Consider the following 17,718-nt stretch of genomic DNA (forward strand, 5'->3'; position numbering starts at 1 on the left):
AAAGTGCCACTTAGATATCTGAAAAAGGGGACAGATGGTGCGCCAAGTGCCAAGGCCCCGAGGTGTGAATGACCTCAGCCTGCGCAAAGTGCAAAGCACAAAGCATACTGCACAGGGACCGAGCACAGGACCTGAGATGGGGAGGTTCATGGGGTAGGCCTTGTAGGAAATTATACGAGTGTGGTGTGGTGTGTGTGTGTGTGTGTGTGTGTGTGTGTGTGTGTGAAGCTTGTGAGTCAAGGAACGACACAAATGTTGGCCTGCCTGACTCAAATGAGGGTCATCTGTGTTCCGGGGAATCTCACAGCTGTGCCAACAGCGTGCCTGTCTCCTCTTGGGACTCCTGGAGTAGGGTGGGCATCTTTAGCCAGCTGGGTGTTGGGGAGCTCAGGTTGCCCACCTCTTACTTCTCCAGGTGACCTGCTCCCAAGGAGTACGTGGTGAAGGTGATTATCTTATCAGTTACACCTACACTTGCCCTTGGAGATGTGCCCACAATGGGAGGCCAGAGCAAAAACCACACCAAAGGTCTTTCTGTTTCCTGAGCCTAGCTCCTCACCACTGCCCCCAGGGATCCCTGCCTGGGGTACATAGAGGCTCTCTTAGACCTCCTGACACCAAGCTCAAATAAGGGCCATTAGATACAGCCTTTCCCAGTGTGCACCTTTGTTTCTCTGAGCAGATGGGGTGGGGACAGGGGAATGGCTGGGAGCTGTGGGCAGCAGCTAGAGGTTGAGTAAGCAGCGGGACCCTGCTGAACTCCCACAAGCCTGTTCCCTGTCTCCTCATGGTAAGAATGATAGCTAAGATATGATGTCACGGGTGACTGTGCACATGCTTTCTCACAAGAGGACACTCTGCAGGTGATCTGCCTGCTCCTGACTTGATCATGTCCTAGATTAGGTTGAGCAAGTGACTTGACCTCTCTGTGCCTCAGTTTCCCCACCAGTAATGGGTATTCCTCACCTCAAAGCGTTTCTGGAAGGTTAAATGACTGGAATGTGAAAACCCTCGACACATTGCTGGCATGAAATGAACACTCTGTGTTTGCTCCTCTTCTTGTTGATGTATGACTGATCTGAGTGACAGGTGGCAATAGGGTTTGTGAAGGCTGGGACAGCTCAGTAGAAAATGTCTGAGCTGCCCTGAAGGTTACCCCAAGGAGCCTCATAATCAGTTGTAGTCAGCTGGTTCTGCCCCACCCCCGCCCTCCCTGGGTATATCAAGCCTGGTCTAGACCCTAGGTTCTAGAGACCAAAGAGGGCAGAGCGCCAGGCACCATGGGGAAGGCAGTGAGTGGCACCTTGGGAGTGTTTGGGGCGAGTGTGTGTGTGTCTGTGTGCGCGTGCGTGTGCACGTGCGTGTGTGCAGAAGCGCACATCTCCTTTGCTCCATCTCATCCCCAGGAGAACTATGAACTGTACTCAGTGGAACTGGGGTCTGGCCCCGGTGGGGACAAGACCGCCAAGATGAGCAAGAAGAAGGCAGGCGGTGGGGGAGGCAAGAAGAAGGAGAAGCTGGAGAACATGAAGAAGGAGATGGAGATGGTGAGCATGGGGGCTGGAGCCTAGCAGGACCTAGGTGGACACTGGGAGCCAGGCAGTGGGCAGGGCGGGGCTGCGACAGACAGACAGTGAGGGTCCTGTTCCACCCCCCAGAACGACCATCAGCTGTCAGTGTCTGAGCTGGAGCAGAAGTACCGGACCAGCGCCACCAAGGTGAGCTAGGAGTGGGTGGGTATAGTGAGGGGGGAGATGGACGGGGAGAGAGCAGGGTGAGAAGGGCACCCGAGAGCAGTGTGTGCGTGTGCGTGTGCGTGTGCGCGTGTGTGTATGTGTGTGCAGGGAGAGAGCAAGGTGAGAAGGGCACCTGGGAGCAGTGTGTGCGTGTGTGTGTGTGAGTGTGTGTGTGTGTGTGTGTGTGTGTGTGTGTGTGTGTGTGGTGAGGGAGAGAGCAGGGTGAGAATGGCACCCGAGAGCAGTGTGTGCACGAGTGTGTGTGTGTGCATGTGTGTGTAAGTGCACATGGGCATACGTGTCTGTGTGCATGCATGTGTGTGTGTGTGTGTGTGTGCATGTGTGCACTGGGAGGTGGGAAGAGATGAAGAGAAAGGGAGAGGAAGAGAGAGAGAGAGAGAGAGAGAGAGAGAGAGGAGAGGAGAGACATAAAGAAGAGGTGAAGAGAGACCTATATAGAGAAACAGAGAAAGGAGGAGAGGAAGGGAAAAATGGAGAGGAAGAGAGCAGTTAGAGATAGGAGAGAGAGAGAGGGGGGTAAAGAGAGGGGAGGGAAGAGAAAGATTGGGGGAGAGAGGAAAGGACAGGGAAAAGAGGGTGAAGGCGAGACCTTGTGGCCTCCACCATGACCACACCTGCCTGTCCCCAGGGCCTGACTGCGAGCCTGGCAGCCGAGCTGCTGCTGAGGGATGGGCCCAACGCGCTCCGGCCCCCTCGCGGCACTCCTGAGTATGTGAAGTTTGCCCGGCAGCTGGCAGGCGGTCTGCAGTGCCTCATGTGGGTGGCTGCTGCCATCTGCCTGATTGCCTTTGCCATCCAGGCCAGTGAGGGTGACCTGACCACAGATGATAACGTGAGTGGAGGGTGCTTCAGGGCTGACATGGGGCACAGTGAGACCTAGGAGACCGTGACATTGAGCCCAGGACTCACATGGATGGGCTGTAAAATGAGGATGCGGGAACGTTACGATGCAATTCTGAGACCTGGATGGAGGATGGAGGGCAATGGGCTACGGGACAGATCTGAGGACACAGGTTACAGGGGGCACGGAGGATGACTCTTGGGTGGTGGAACATAGGTATGGAATGGAACTGGAAAATATAAGATATGAACCCGCTAAGAAGAGGAAACGAGGATATAGGGCAGACCAAGGACATGGGACAGGGGACACAAGGACTTGGCCTGAGACACAGGGACACTAAACACCAGACATATCACAGAGAGACACAGCAGTAGATATGAAAACATTTGGTAGAGGAAATGGAGATGTAAATTGTACATTGGATATGTGTCAGGGTCAGACAGAGGACATGCGATGACATGTGTGACACCGGACACGGACTTGAAAAGTCATAGATCAAGTGACATGGCATTGGTACTCGGAGGTACACAGACTTGGCACTTGGGACATGGAGATACCAATGATGGCATAGGTCTGCAGCACAGACACAGGAATGGAGACACGATGACATAGGGACCAGTGGGCACAAGGGCACAGGGTGGCATATGGATTAGGAAAAGCAATATGAAACGCGGGACATAGAAACATGAGGAGACATGGCAGATGCAGGACTTAGGGGAGGCAGGAGTAGACCAAGAAAGATGGAACAAGGACCATATGCAGATATGGGAGATCAGGAGCCAGGGACTATGGTTTAGGGACATGGACACAAGACGCTGAAGATGCAAGGCAAGTGAATTTGTATTTATAGAAAATGGGGGACAGGAGCTTGGGTCGCAGGAAGAGCACATGAGGCTTCCTGGTAGAGGGAGGAAATTCCCCAAAACACCAGGGGACTCGGAAAGTGTGACAGTGGCCTTGAGGAAGGGGCTTCTCATTCCTGTGCATAAACCCTTGTGTGTCTCACTCTGCAGCTGTACCTGGCGCTGGCGCTCATCGCTGTGGTTGTAGTCACTGGCTGTTTCGGCTACTACCAGGAGTTCAAGAGCACAAATATCATCGCCAGCTTCAAGAATCTCGTGCCCCAGGTGGGTCCTGCTACCTCTCTCTTCCAATTCTAGTCTCCAAGCCACCCCAGCATCTCCTGCCTTCTCCAGGGGGCCCAGCCCCACCAGCCCCAATCTGTCCTTATTTATGGCTTCCATCTCCCCAGCTATTGCTTCAGCTTTCCCCAGTTTTCACCTCCCATGACTCCATGACAGTAAGCAACTTCTCCCATCCAAGTACTAACCAGGCCCGACCCTGCTTAGCTTCCGAGATCAGAAGAGATCAGGCGTGTTCAGGCGTAGACAACAGTAAGCAACTTCTATTGCCACCCCTGCCCCACAGCAAGCCACCGTGATCCGAGACGGCGACAAGTTCCAGATCAACGCGGATCAGCTTGTGGTGGGCGATCTTGTGGAGATGAAAGGCGGGGACCGTGTCCCAGCAGACATCCGCATTCTATCGGCCCAGGGCTGCAAGGTGGACAACTCCTCTCTCACTGGAGAGTCTGAACCGCAGACCCGCTCACCTGAGTGTACACACGAGAGTCCCCTGGAGACCCGCAACATCGCCTTCTTCTCTACCATGTGTCTGGAGGGTCTGTGAAGCATTGCTGCTCTGCCCTGAAGCCACACAGCCTCCACACACCCCCAATAGCCCCTTTTCTGTCTTCTGTGACACATGCCACACGCCTCCCCACCACAGAACACTTTCCCGATGCTGCCCACCCCACCCTGAGCTCCCCTCTTGTTGCCACTGCAGGCACAGCGCAGGGCCTGGTGGTGAGCACAGGCGATCGCACCATCATTGGCCGCATCGCATCGCTGGCCTCGGGCGTGGAGAATGAGAAGACGCCTATTGCAATCGAGATTGAACATTTTGTGGACATCATTGCGGGCCTGGCCATTCTCTTTGGTGCCACATTCTTTGTGGTGGCCATGTGTATTGGCTACACCTTCCTTCGGGCTATGGTCTTCTTTATGGCCATTGTGGTAGCCTATGTGCCTGAGGGGCTGCTGGCTACCGTCACAGTGAGTAGGGGAGACAGAAGGAGGTACAGGGAGCAGAGAGCTGCTTGTTCAATCATCCCACCAGACTCCCACCCATCCCCCTCCTTCCTGTCCATACATCCATTCTCCTCCCCACCCAACATCACCTATCCACTCAGTAAACATCTACTAGGCTCCTCTTGGCTGGCCTCCCCCACACACCACTACACACCACGGCAAAAAGCTGAACAAACAGGATACTGGAACAGGGGAGGTGAGGTCTCTGGAGCTAGCCAGCTGCAGCCCAGACCCACCTAGAGGAGGGAGGCTCAGAAGTTCGTTTTCTCATCTCCATGGTGTCGATGTGAGCTGGGAGAGAGCACAGAGAGTATCCAGTGATATTGGGGAAGGCGTGGGTTGCAAACGGCTTGGAGGGAAGAACAAACCTGTTTTGGTTTTAGCAAGATGGAGTACAGGAAGGAGAGGTAGGGCTGGCGGCAGGACCTGGCCATGCCTATGTTTCCCATCTGTCTGCAGGTCTGCCTGTCACTGACAGCCAAGCGGCTGGCCAGTAAAAACTGCGTGGTCAAAAACCTAGAAGCAGTAGAAACCCTGGGTTCCACGTCAGTCATCTGCTCAGACAAGACGGGAACTCTCACTCAGAACCGCATGACGGTGTCCCATCTATGGTTTGACAACCATATCCACACGGCGGACACCACGGAAGATCAGTCAGGTGTGGGGGTGGGATGGGAAGGCGCCAGGACCGGATGCAGTTGGTGGTCTGACTGGGAGCCTGGGGCAGGCTTTGCATTAACGAGAGGTGTCAGGTCCAGGGTCCTCTGAGGGAGTTCAGCAGGTCTGTGAAGGGAATCTGGTCTCCTGGAGGCTCTGTATGGTGTTTGGAGAAAGCTCTGTCTTGAGATTTGAAGAGGAAGTGGGATACTATCCATGCCTGGGGAGGGGACCCAAAAGCAGAGGCGGCCTGAAAGCAGTGGGAAGGGCTCTGCTCTGGTTTGGGAGATCCACTCCCTTGAGGTCCCAGCCTCGCTGTCTGGTTTCCAGGGCAGACGTTCGACCAGTCCTCGGAGACGTGGCGGGCTCTGTGCCGCGTGCTCACCCTATGCAACCGCGCTGCCTTCAAGTCCGGCCAGGACGCCGTGCCGGTGCCCAAGGTAAGAGACCGGGGGATTCCAGAGGGTGCTCTCTGGAGCCTGATGACGCCGGCTCCAACCCTGACACTGGACCCTGCTCCTAGCGCATCGTGATCGGAGACGCGTCTGAGACAGCGCTGCTCAAGTTCTCGGAGCTGACACTAGGCAACGCCATGGGTTACCGGGACCGCTTCCCCAAAGTTTGCGAGATCCCCTTCAACTCCACCAACAAATTCCAGGTGCGCCGCTCACTGAGTCGGGTCCACGACAGGCCACGCCACAGTGAAGACTGACCATTAAGTCCATCTCTTTAGACTCAATTCCATGTTAATCCAGTTTATGACCCCGCCCACATTCCGTCAGACCACGCCCACAAAGCCCCCGCCCAATCAAGCTCCACCCACATCTCCTCGTTAGGAGCATCTCTGCTTTAGGCAGGACCCTGCACCCTCAGGCCTGCTTCCTCGTGTGACCACGCCCCTTATCCATGCCCACACCCGTTGATTCCCTCCCCCACATGTCCCGGTGCAGCCCCGCAGCTCCGCCTCTCCCTCTGTCCACAGCTGTCCATCCACACGCTCGAGGACCCGCGGGACTCCCGGCACTTGCTGGTGATGAAGGGCGCCCCCGAGCGTGTGCTGGAGCGCTGCAGCTCCATCCTCATCAAAGGCCAGGAGCTGCCTCTAGATGAGCAATGGCGTGAGGCTTTCCAAACTGCCTACCTCAGCCTGGGAGGTCTGGGCGAACGTGTCCTCGGTGAGAGATGCTCTGGGCGGGACAGTGTGTGGAGAGGTGTGGGCACAGACCCCTCCAAACTGCCTGGTTCGGACCTGACCTTTTGTTTTTTTGTTGTCGTTTTTGTGTGATTCTGCGGGTGGATCCCACGGCCTTGTACCCTTGTGCATGCTAGGCTTGCTGGCCCTAACCTCTCTCATCTCTGGCTCAGGGTCTAGTCTGCCCCAGCCTCACCCCTGATTTCCCTTCCCTGTGTCAGTCCTGACCCCCTAACCTGACACTCTTAGGTCTTCACCCTGGCCACCCCTTACATACCTTGCTTGTGCCCCCTCTTTTTCCAGCCCTTGCTCCATTTCTGGTCCTATGACCTCTTGACTTTTTGATCTTTCCCAGTCCGTGTCTCCATGCTGGACTTTCCCCAGGCCCATGTTCTGTTTTCTGAGCCAGCCTCACTACGCAGCCTGGCTGTCCAGAACTCACTCTGTAGACCAGGCTGGCCTCCAACTTAGAGATTCTTCTGCTTCTGCTTCTCCAGTGCAGGATTAAAGGTGTGGGCTACCATGTCCCTCCTTTGTCCTTACCTGTGAACCCTCCAACTTTTGTTGTTCCCCTTTAAACTTCCCTAACCCCTGGAAATTCTGAAAGGCACAGACCCATGGTTCAGTTCTGCCTTTCACTTTACTTTGAAAGAAATGTTTTCTCTCTCAGCTAGCCTCCCTCCCTCCCTCCTTCCCTCCCTTCCTCCTTCTCTCCCTTCCTCCTTCCCTCCCTCCCTCCCTCCCTCTCTCCCTTCCTTCCTTCCTACAATCTAATGTAGCTCAGGTTGTCCTGGAATTCCCGATCCTCCTCTTCTACCTCCCGAGTGCTAGGATTACAGGCCATGCCTAGCTCTGCACTGCAGTCTCCTCATAAGCAGGGTGGGAGTGCACCTCATAAAATGAGTGAGGATGGACTCAGGATCCAGCACCCACAGGTGGTGTGAGGTCCTGTTATTTCACAAGCCTCCCGTCTCTGTTGGCTCTGCTAGCACACCATCTATTTGCCCAGACTCCTCTCATTCCCGTTTTCCTGGCCAGGTTTCTGCCAGCTCTACCTGAATGAGAAGGACTACCCACCTGGCTATGCCTTTGATGTGGAGGCCATGAACTTTCCAAGCAGTGGCCTCTGCTTTGCGGGACTCGTCTCCATGATTGACCCTCCTCGGGCCACCGTCCCTGATGCTGTGCTCAAGTGCCGCACGGCAGGCATCCGGGTATGCCAGCTGGGGATGAGGACAGATGGCCGACGCTCACCTGTAACCATCGCAAATTAAACGCTACTGGTTCATGATACAGAAGTCCCGGGGAAGGAAGCTTCATGCATAGCTGTGTCCAGGAGCTCAGCGTAGTCAGGAAGCTGCCCTTCTCCTGTCCTAGTTCCCTTTGCATCTCTTCTGCTTTAATCTCAGGTAGCACTCAGTGTGAGCACGCAGAGGAGACAACCCTGCTTACAGCTCCCTCCTCTCCTGTTCAGTGGGGCCACACGTTCATCCCCAAATGGTTGGCTTTGGTGGCTGGGGGTAGAATGTTTTGATTGGCAATGTTGGGACTTACTTGCTCAGTCTTGGCCACAGACCTCACTTTAGCCGCCAGCCTGAGAAGAGCTGCTGAGCCAGCTACCTGGTTTTTAGCCCTCTAGGATGGTGATCTCCAGCAACTCAGGCATGGTCTTGCCTCACGACCTTCGCACCTGGCTATTCCTTCTGCCAGAGATGCTCTTCCTACACATCTCCGTGTGACCAACTCTTTCATGTTTGGGTCTCTGCTCATATGTCACCTCCTCAGTGAGGTCTTTGTGCACAGTTAAGCCGCTACTTCCCTCAGTGAGCTTATTTCCCCCCTCTTATTGTGTTCACTCCTGTGTCTTGCCCTTTGTCCCCCTGCCCTAAAATGTCAAGGTATAATGACAGGGAGAGTTGTCTTTTTTTGTCCTAGGCACAGCAGGCAGTCATGCTTGCCTAATGATTGTGTCAGCAGAGATCTACCAGGAAGGGCAGGGACCCTGCGCTGATCTGAAGAGGTAAAGGGTGTGCTGGTCTTCCCACAGGTGATCATGGTGACCGGTGACCATCCCATCACAGCCAAGGCCATCGCAGCCAGTGTGGGCATCATCTCAGAAGGCAGTGAGACAGTGGAAGACATCGCTGCCCGCCTCCGCATGCCGGTGGACCAGGTTAATCGGAAGTAAGCCCCCGTCAGCTGTCCCTGTGGTTCTCCCTCGCATCCCTACCCTGAGACCCTAGTGAGACTCGCTCCCTCCTGCAGGGACGCCCGGGCCTGTGTGATCAATGGCATGCAGCTAAAGGACATGGACCCATCTGAGCTGGTGGAGGCCCTGCGCACCCACCCTGAGATGGTCTTTGCTCGCACTAGTCCCCAGCAGAAGCTGGTCATTGTGGAGAGCTGTCAGCGACTGGTGAGACCCTGCTGAGGAGGGTGGCAGGTGGGCCAGCCTGGCCACGGGCTGGTGTCTTTCTGATCTCCTACTCACCTGACCCACTGCCCTAGGGTGCCATTGTGGCTGTAACAGGAGATGGTGTGAATGACTCCCCAGCCCTGAAGAAAGCCGACATCGGTGTAGCCATGGGTATCGCTGGCTCAGATGCTGCTAAAAATGCTGCCGACATGATCTTGCTGGATGACAACTTTGCTTCTATTGTGACAGGCGTGGAGCAGGGTCTGTGCCATGCTAGGGAGGGGGCAGGCCACGAGGGCTCAAGAGGAAGCTGGCTGGGAGGAGGTTGAGGTACCTGTTCTGCCCCTACAGGCCGACTGATCTTCGACAACCTGAAGAAATCCATCGCCTACACACTGACCAAGAACATTCCAGAACTGACACCCTACCTCATCTATATCACTGTTAGCGTGCCCCTACCCCTCGGCTGCATCACCATCCTCTTCATAGAGCTCTGCACAGATATCGTGAGTCTCCAGCCTGATGCCGGGGTCCCCCACCCCTTTGTGTCCCCAGACATACACTCATGGATGGACAGGATGGACCAAGATCACCATGAACATTTTTAAATCAACAGACATCCAGAAATAGACACAGAGGTTGGCAGGTAGGATAGACAGGAGAAAGCCATGGACACGGAAGACTCACAGACACTCAGACAAACAGATATCAGTTGGGTGCATTCCTGTAATCCTAGCACACAAGAAGCAGGGGCAGGAAGATATCAAGTTTGAGGCCAGCCGAACTACATATTGAGATCCTGTTAGCCAAACAAAAACCAAAAGTAAATAGAGATGTTAGAAGACATAGGTGTCTAGCCACGAAGGGTTAACAGGCAGACCTCCCACAGCCGACCTCCTTGTGTGTTGCGGCCCTGAAGGCAGCAGACATGGGGCCCCTTTTGAAGGGTGTGTTCAACACCTCCCAGGGTGCCTTCTCTGCTGAGTACACACTAATTGACTTATCACTGCCCTCAGGACAGGTTTTCTTGTGGTTCTCCCCATCTTGCTGATCATCTGATTGAGGCACAGACAAGCTGAGTGGCTTGCCCCAGGTCTACCAGCTCCTAAGTGGCCCCAGCTGGGAGCTGTTCCCTTGGGCCTGTGCACCTGATCAGTCCATTCTGCTTGCCAACCTGGCAGAGACTGTCCCTTCACATACCAGAGACAGGAGGGGGGAGGAGACAGTGCATGCGAGTGTGTGTGTGCAGAGGGGGCGTGGAATCAAAGTCTGGTATTACTGCCCATGCCTGTGACCCTAGCACTTGGGAAGCAGAGGCTGGAGGACCATGAGTTCGAAGCTGTCCTTGGCTACATAGTGAGTTCACAGTCAGTCTGGGTTACTTAGCAAACCCTGAGAGAGAAAGGTGGGTGAGGGGCAAGGGAGAGAGAAGGGAAAAGAAAGGCATCATATCAGGAAACAGAATACCACAAGCACCGGAGAACAAAAATACAGAGAAAGAGAAGGGAGAGGGAAAGGGAGAAGAGGGGGCCAGCCGGAAAGCAAAGGCTAATGGGATTAAAGCAGACCTTTGCCAAGTGTGCTGATGCACACCTGTAATCCTATCACTTGGGACACATGGGAGAAGGTAGGAAGAATAGTAGTTCAAGGCCAGCTAATAGTGAGTTTGGGTCCAGCCTGAGCTACATGAGACCTTGTCTTAAAACAACAAAAGACAGACATTTGTATGGAGATGGACATTAGGACACGTGTGACCCAGACATGCCAAGTCTCCCGTTGTTGGGCAGGTGTGGCTGTGTGGCGACTGCAGGACCTCCCTCCTGTTCTTTCCTGGTGTGTGTGTGTGAGAGAGAGGAGTCAGTGGCCCAGGCTACCCTCCACCTCTTCCTTCTGCTCCTGGCTAGTTCCCATCGGTGTCCCTAGCATATGAGAAGGCCGAGAGTGACATTATGCACCTGCGTCCACGGAACCCTAGGCGTGACCGCTTGGTCAACGAACCCCTGGCTGCTTACTCCTATTTCCAGATTGGTAAGCTCTGTGGCCAAGGCCGCGATCCCCAGCCACTGTCCACCTGCCGAGGGCTTCCCTGCTGGGCCTCCGGGGCTGGGTTGGTCCATGTCCTAATCTATTCGAGGTGGCCTCTGTGGTCCTAGTGTATAGCGTTAACCCTGCTGTCTTGGGGTCAGTACCTTGGTCTTTTGGGGTTCTCTCTGTCCCTGATTGTACTTTGCTTCTCCCTGTGTGTTTCTTGTATTTTGAGTCCCGTGACCCTGCTCTGTGTGTGCTCGTCTTCTGTTTCTGTCTCCATCTTTGTTTCCACACTCCCGTGTCTCGCCTTCCCCAGGTGCCATTCAGTCATTTGCGGGCTTTGCTGACTACTTCACCGCCATGGCCCAGGAGGGCTGGTTCCCTCTGTTGTGTGTGGGGCTGCGGCCACAGTGGGAGGACCACCACCTACAGGATCTTCAGGACAGCTATGGCCAGGAATGGGTGAGCTACTCTGGAGCGGAGTCTTTCCCTCACTATCCTAAGCTCTGCCTCTGCTTCTGAGCCCTTTTGATGCACTGATAGACCTCATTATCTCAGGCTCGACTGGCCTCCTGTCATTTTCCTGGTAATGTCATTCACACGGAGTTCTGGTGTGTGGCACCTATTTCATTGAAGGCTTAAAGGGCCGTGACGCCAGCAGTAGCCAGATGTGTTTAGTTTGTCTTGGAGAGTAACATGTTACTTAGCAAGAAATTCCCCATGGCCGCTGCCACAGTTATGAATGCAGTCTAGGGCTAGCCTAGATTCACTGAACTGCATCGACCCTACAAGCTGTGTGGCCTGTCTGTGCCTCCCTTCCTTGTCCGTTCCAGTAGAATTCACTTCATCTAAGAACTCTTTGAAATGTAAATTCTCAGGCCCCACCTCAGGCCTGTGGTCAGAAACTCTGGGAGTGGGGCCTCCTGGGGATACCTGTCATTTGGCTGTTTTACTGGAAAGAGATATTACGCTGGCTACTTGTTACTTGAAGCTCAGGTTACTCTTCTGTTATTTTTTTAAATATTTATTTATTTATTTATTTTGTATACAATATTCTGTTTGCATGTATGCCTACAGGCTAGAAGAGGGTACCAGACCTCATTACAGATGGTTGTGAGCCACCATGTGGTTGCTGGGATTTGAACTCAGGAGCTTTGGAAGAGCAGGCAATGCTCTTAACTGCCGAGCCATCTCTCCAGCCCCCTACTCCTCCGCTATTAAGATGAGTGGTGGATCTCTGTGAGTTCCAGGCCAGTCAGGGCTAGGTACTAACACACGTGCACATGCACACACACATGCTCACACGCATGCACGAGTGTTGCTGAAGAAACAGCATATACAGCTGCTGCTCCCATGTGGGTCAGACATTCTCTATCACTCATGTCCTACTCTCTGCCACCTTCTTGGCTCCTGTCACCTTTCTCTGAGGATCCTCTGATTCCCCTTCCTGGGCTCCTTCCTTGGTATTCAGGGAAAACCCTGTAGTTCATCTATCAGCTCAGGCAGAGCTACCCAAGCCCCTCTAGATGCCAGGCTCCTGCATCCCACCCAGCCTGCGATGCGAGAGAAGGGAAGTCAGGGGGTCTCAGTTCACCCAGGCTCAGGCTGCCTCTGTCCCTTTCTGGCCTACAGACATTTGGTCAGCGTCTGTACCAGCAGTACACCTGTTACACCGTGTTCTTCATCAGCATCGAGATGTGCCAGATCGCCGATGTCCTCATCCGCAAGACACGTCGCCTCTCTGCTTTCCAGCAGGGCTTTTTCAGGTGTCCCCAGCTGGCCCCAGCTCCACCCTCCAGTTCCCAGTCCCAGATCCTACCAGCTCCCAACCAGCAAATGCCAGCACCAGATGCAGTGAGCTGGGTGCAAACCATGGAAATATGGCCTTCTCAGCCAGCCAGTGGCTGGCATTGGGGTCCTTCCATATCTCGGCTAAGAGCTGAGGTCAAGAGGGCCAGCTCCTGCTACGGACAAGCCATCAAGTCACAGGTTTAGGGCATCTTCCAGCTACTGTGACGCCAACCTCCCTAAGTTCCTCCTATTTCCCAACTTCAGATGGCTGGTCTGTTGTCTGTCCCCAGCCTGCCAGCCTGAGTCCTTCCTCCCCCACAGGAACAGGATCCTGGTGATTGCCATCGTGTTCCAGGTCTGCATCGGTTCCTTCCTGTGCTACTGCCCAGGGATGCCCAATATCTTCAACTTCATGCCCATCCGGTGAGGAGCTGTGAGGTGTAGGTAAAGGGATGGGGATGTGGGGCACAGACTTTGGCACGGCCTTGATCCTGCCATCCCTTGCCCGTCCTTCAGGTTTCAGTGGTGGCTGGTTGCCCATGCCCTTCGGCCTCCTCATCTTTGTCTCATGATGAGATCCGGAAACTTGGAGTTCGCTGTTGCCCAGGGAGTGAGTGTGGAGCCTAGGGGCCTGGGAGGGAGAACTGAATGGTTCTTAGAGCATCTTTGACCCCTGACCTTTAACTTATGACTTCAAGTCTTTGACCCTCTGAATCAAACCATTACTGCTTAGAACCTTGCTCTTGCTTGTGTAACCCAGCACTGAGTTGCCTTCCTTCTGTCTCCCTCCAGGCTGGTGGGACCAGGAACTCTACTATATAGGGCCAATCATCTCTCCATCTGCTAGCAGTGTGATGCGGGATGGGACTTATGGTGACAATCAAAAACATCTATGCAGCGGATTCCCAGCCCTGGCTGTACCCACTTCTGCAGCCCACACATCCATTGGAGGGGCCACTGCTCCTCCCACCCCAAAGTTCACCCCAGACAAGGTCCTCTACGGTGGGGGGGGGGAGGCTCTAGACTAAGCAGTGGGCAGATCCTGTGGAGGTATGTCCATCCCAAGGACTCCATCTGGACAGAAGGTAGCCTAGGGGCTCTGTTACACACCCCTCATGTTCTGCTGGACAGTAATAAACCACATACCACACCAACTGTGCAGTCTTACATGTTTTCCCACCAATCGCCACCTAGGGACTAACGTTCAGGGCTGCAGCATCTGTAGGCCTAGGGCCGAACTTCGAGTGGAGATGGGATTCAAGCAGATTTCCTTAAGGAAATTATTTCCCATTTCTTTGTGTAAGGTAGCAATTTAAAGACAAGCTGGGATAATATAACCTCAGGTTACCATCCAGAGCATGACCACCACTACCCTGTGTGCCCTAGATGGGGTATTCTCAGTAACCACCCCCTTCTCCAGCCTCTTGGCACAGGGACTCAGACTTCCCTAGCAACAGCCTGTTGCCGCCAATCCCCAGGGCTTCTCTGATTTCATTGTGCTGGTGCCTGTACCCTGATGTCCTCATCAAATCATGGAGGCTCTCCCATAAACCCCTAGCCTCCTGAAGAGCCAACTCCTCCAGCTGCTGGGAACACCCCACCCCCCCTTCCTGGGAATCTCTGCTTGTCTCTTATTGTTGCCTACCACTACCCTATCCCTGTGCCCTGAGAACTCCAGTTTCTCCTGTCATGCCCACATCTGTCTCCAGCCTCTCCTGAGGTAACCCACACGGGTATCATCTCCATCACTCTCCAACTTGTCCCCATTTGCTGTGCAGTCTGACACAGGGCAGACTTCCCTAGGAAGGGTGGAAGGCTTTTGGGAGCTGTAGAGCCCCAAACGAGTGGTGTCCTGGGCTCTTGCCCCTTACCTGGGACCTCTCCCCTTAGCCTACCAATCAACACTGTCAGCACCTCACTTCTAGCCCATCCCTGCTGAGGGGCTCTTCCACCTAGGCCTTCTGGTTCGTCTCTTTCCACACCACTACCATGGACAGCTTCCAAAACCCCAAACCAACCCATGCCCTGGTCAACATCATCGTCAGCCATCAGCTCTGGCCCCTGCTACTGGACTGTGTCTCAAGCCCAGCTGATTTGACACAAACAGTCTGGTGTGTCCCAGAAGCCACAGCCATGACCCCTACCCTAGGCCTTTACATCCAACTCAACAAGTTCTTCTCTGCTTGTCCTGACTGTCCTTTAGAACTCAGCTCATACACCCTCCCTTGAGCACCCCCTACCTACAGGTTGGGTAAGGTAGTTTCTGTGTCCCCCAAAGCCCTGCTTTCCAACAAGGACACTAACCACAGCCCCTCCATTAGGGCTCTGGTTAGTTCTGTCATCTCCATGATGGGACAGGCAGACCACAAGATAGAGGTGCATGAGAAAGTGATCCCAATGTATGTTCAGTGTGCACCCCATCTACTTTCTGTCCGTGCAAAGTCAACGACATTCTTTGCTCTCAGTACACAAAGCTACCGGGGATACTCAGGGCACCGAGGAAGGGTGGGAGAAGGGGAGGGGAAGGAGGTCCACGTGATGGAAAAAATGTGCCTTCTGTAAACAGACTGTCACAGAGCTTAAAGGAATCAGCCTTTCCTATGTCTAAGGTGAAACAACCCGCAGTTCAGAGCCCAGTGAAAGTGGGATGGGGAGCGGTCCTACTTCCCCTGCGGTGGGGGTGTGAGGACACTGGGAAGACCAAGGCCTTGGTTCTGACATCCTTCTCAGGAAGAGGGAGTGGATGCAGCAAAGGCCCAGCCCAGTGGGCCAACGAAGGGCGTGACTACCGTGGTGGAGTTAGCATCTAGGACAATATCCAAGATGGTGGGCTCAAGGGCTATTTAGCGATAGCTGACCCCAAGTTCCACCTTAATAGACTTAGGCCAGGATTTAGTCTGAAGGCTGCAGAACTGAGTCAAAGCATGGAGAAGCTCAGAATCAAGGAACTCTTCACAGTGGCCTTGTGGCTTGAATGATGATAGGAATCTGACTAGGGAAATCACCCCAGGGAGCAGCTCCAGATATATCAAGGGCAATGGCACAGGCTACTGTCACCTGTACAATGAGGCAACATGGAGAGCTATAAGCTAAGGATGGTGACCTAGTTAGACAGGTTTCAGATCAACCCCTCCCCCTAGCTGTCACACAGGGGATGGATCAGAGGGGGAAGCACAGGCTGTGTGTTGGAGGCAGCTAGCCCAGGGAAGGCTCCACATGGAAGAGGGCTCAGGCCAAGATATAAGGAGAAGAGGAATTTGCCTCTACCCCAAATTCCCTCTTGAACTCTAGTGCGCCCGTTGCTTAGCTTATTCAATTATCAAGCCTTCAGGCTCCCATGCGGAACCAGGAGGACTGGCAGCTTTGTCTCCTGGTTCTGAAAGCCAGATAGGCTCTGTGGGACTGATCTAAGTGACATTAGTTTTAGGCATTGGTTTTCTGAGGAGAGCAATGAATGCACAAAAAACTTTCCAAACACTGGTTTAACTTCACTAAAATCGTGGAGAGAGAGGCAGCGAAAAAGGTACGCCAACACCCGGGCCACCAAGCTAGGAGTGTACATTGCCAACAGCAACATACAGGGCCAAGGTGCTGAGGGCCAGCAGTCCCGTCACCACGGCCCGGGCCAGCAGGGCTGTCCAGCTGCCCCAAAGAGAAGAGATGGACGAAGGTCCTGCCGGGGGAAAAATCATAATGAGGAAAGGAAAGCGGAAAACACCCCCCCATTTGAACCCAGCCTCAAACGCCATTCAGCTCACTCCATGACGAAGGCCTTGTAGACACTAAGGAACATCAAGAGGAGGGACGGCAGGCCGGAAGGTGTTGGTACAGGTCATAGCGGGTTATCATCCAGACCTGAGCCGACGCAACGATGTAGTGGACCTGCAGGGAGGAGGGAAGGAAGTGAGAAGCTGGGGCCAAGTTTTGGGGAGAAGTACGGTTAGCAGCATGAAAATGGGGTGGGGGGCGAGACTGCATACCAGACTGATGTTGGAGTCGATGCTCATCTGGATGTATTTCCAGTCAAATTCAATGCCTCGGGCTCCCACCCAGAGAGGGATGCAGCTGAGGAAGGCAAAGGGAGTCTCCAGTATCCCGACTCCCTCAACACCCAGACTCTGATCCCCACCCTCCGGTACCCCAGGTGCCCTTTCCCAGAAGCCTGGGCTCCAGGTTGCTCCACACACATAATGAGCTCCGCAGTGGCCCAGCCCAGGGCAGCAACCATGATCTTGTATTCCCCCTTGCCTGCATTCCGGGACATGACAAGGTTTAGGCCTATCAGGTCGGCCACATCCACACTGGCCTTCATGAATTCCTGTGGGTCAGGTAGAGGCTTGAGTAAACACAGGGGCCAGGTGAACCCACTCCTCCACTCCCTGCCCCCTTCCTGAATCAACCTCACCCCAATGAAGTCATAGATGCCACCTTCCCAGGTGGGGAAGAAAAGTGGCCAAGAACAGCATCTGCGAACAGAAAGTGAAAGGTCACCCTGAAGGTTGAAGGCGCTAAAACCACGCGGATATTGTGGAAAGTGAGTGCAAGAGGCGGGCAGGACGTTGGGTTCTGGGGTCATTCCGGTACAGTTGCAACGATCACAAAGTCGGGGAGACTAGAGAGCAGATGCCTGGTTTCCAAGAAGTCTCGAAGTTCACAGGGAAATCTGAAGTCTAGAAATGCCGGAGTGAATGCATGCGTAGCATAGCGTAAGCAGCACCATGCGACACCTGTTTTGGGTGAAAATATCGCCTAGCCAACATTTAAGGAGGTTTTCTCCAATTTTTACCAAAAGTGCTAAGAAAAAGTTGATGCAATCAAGGACTCTCCTGGACTTCCCACCCCTTAAAGGTATTCGGGCACAGTCCCTAAGCGCGGTCTCGAGGGTG

General features: G+C 54.1%; 2 protein-coding genes across 2 annotated transcripts; one reads left to right on the forward strand and one right to left on the reverse strand.

Moving 5' to 3' along the window:
- The first annotated feature begins 1,280 nt into the window (after positions 1-1,280).
- Positions 1,281-13,860, forward strand: Atp4a (ATPase H+/K+ transporting subunit alpha). Its single transcript, XM_038340983.1, is given in 24 exon segments — positions 1,281-1,292; positions 1,407-1,547; positions 1,659-1,718; positions 2,386-2,589; positions 3,612-3,725; positions 4,027-4,279; positions 4,444-4,712; positions 5,208-5,406; positions 5,736-5,845; positions 5,929-6,063; positions 6,388-6,580; positions 7,636-7,811; positions 8,645-8,781; positions 8,863-9,013; positions 9,106-9,274; positions 9,365-9,519; positions 10,918-11,041; positions 11,358-11,503; positions 12,674-12,807; positions 13,154-13,255; positions 13,349-13,370; positions 13,372-13,398; positions 13,400-13,442; positions 13,625-13,860. Coding segments are annotated over 24 exon segments (3,312 nt in total).
- A 2,445-nt stretch (positions 13,861-16,305) lies between these two features.
- Tmem147 (transmembrane protein 147) lies at positions 16,306-17,553 on the reverse strand. Its single transcript, XM_038340283.1, is given in 9 exon segments — positions 16,306-16,479; positions 16,481-16,505; positions 16,591-16,634; positions 16,636-16,656; positions 16,658-16,714; positions 16,813-16,901; positions 17,018-17,150; positions 17,238-17,279; positions 17,281-17,553. Coding segments are annotated over 9 exon segments (528 nt in total). The 5' UTR covers positions 17,299-17,553; the 3' UTR covers positions 16,306-16,380.
- Between the last annotated feature and the right edge of the window lie 165 nt (positions 17,554-17,718).

Source organism: Arvicola amphibius, chromosome 8 (genome assembly GCF_903992535.2).
Source record: "Arvicola amphibius chromosome 8, mArvAmp1.2, whole genome shotgun sequence".
Lineage (NCBI taxonomy): Eukaryota > Metazoa > Chordata > Mammalia > Rodentia > Cricetidae > Arvicola > Arvicola amphibius.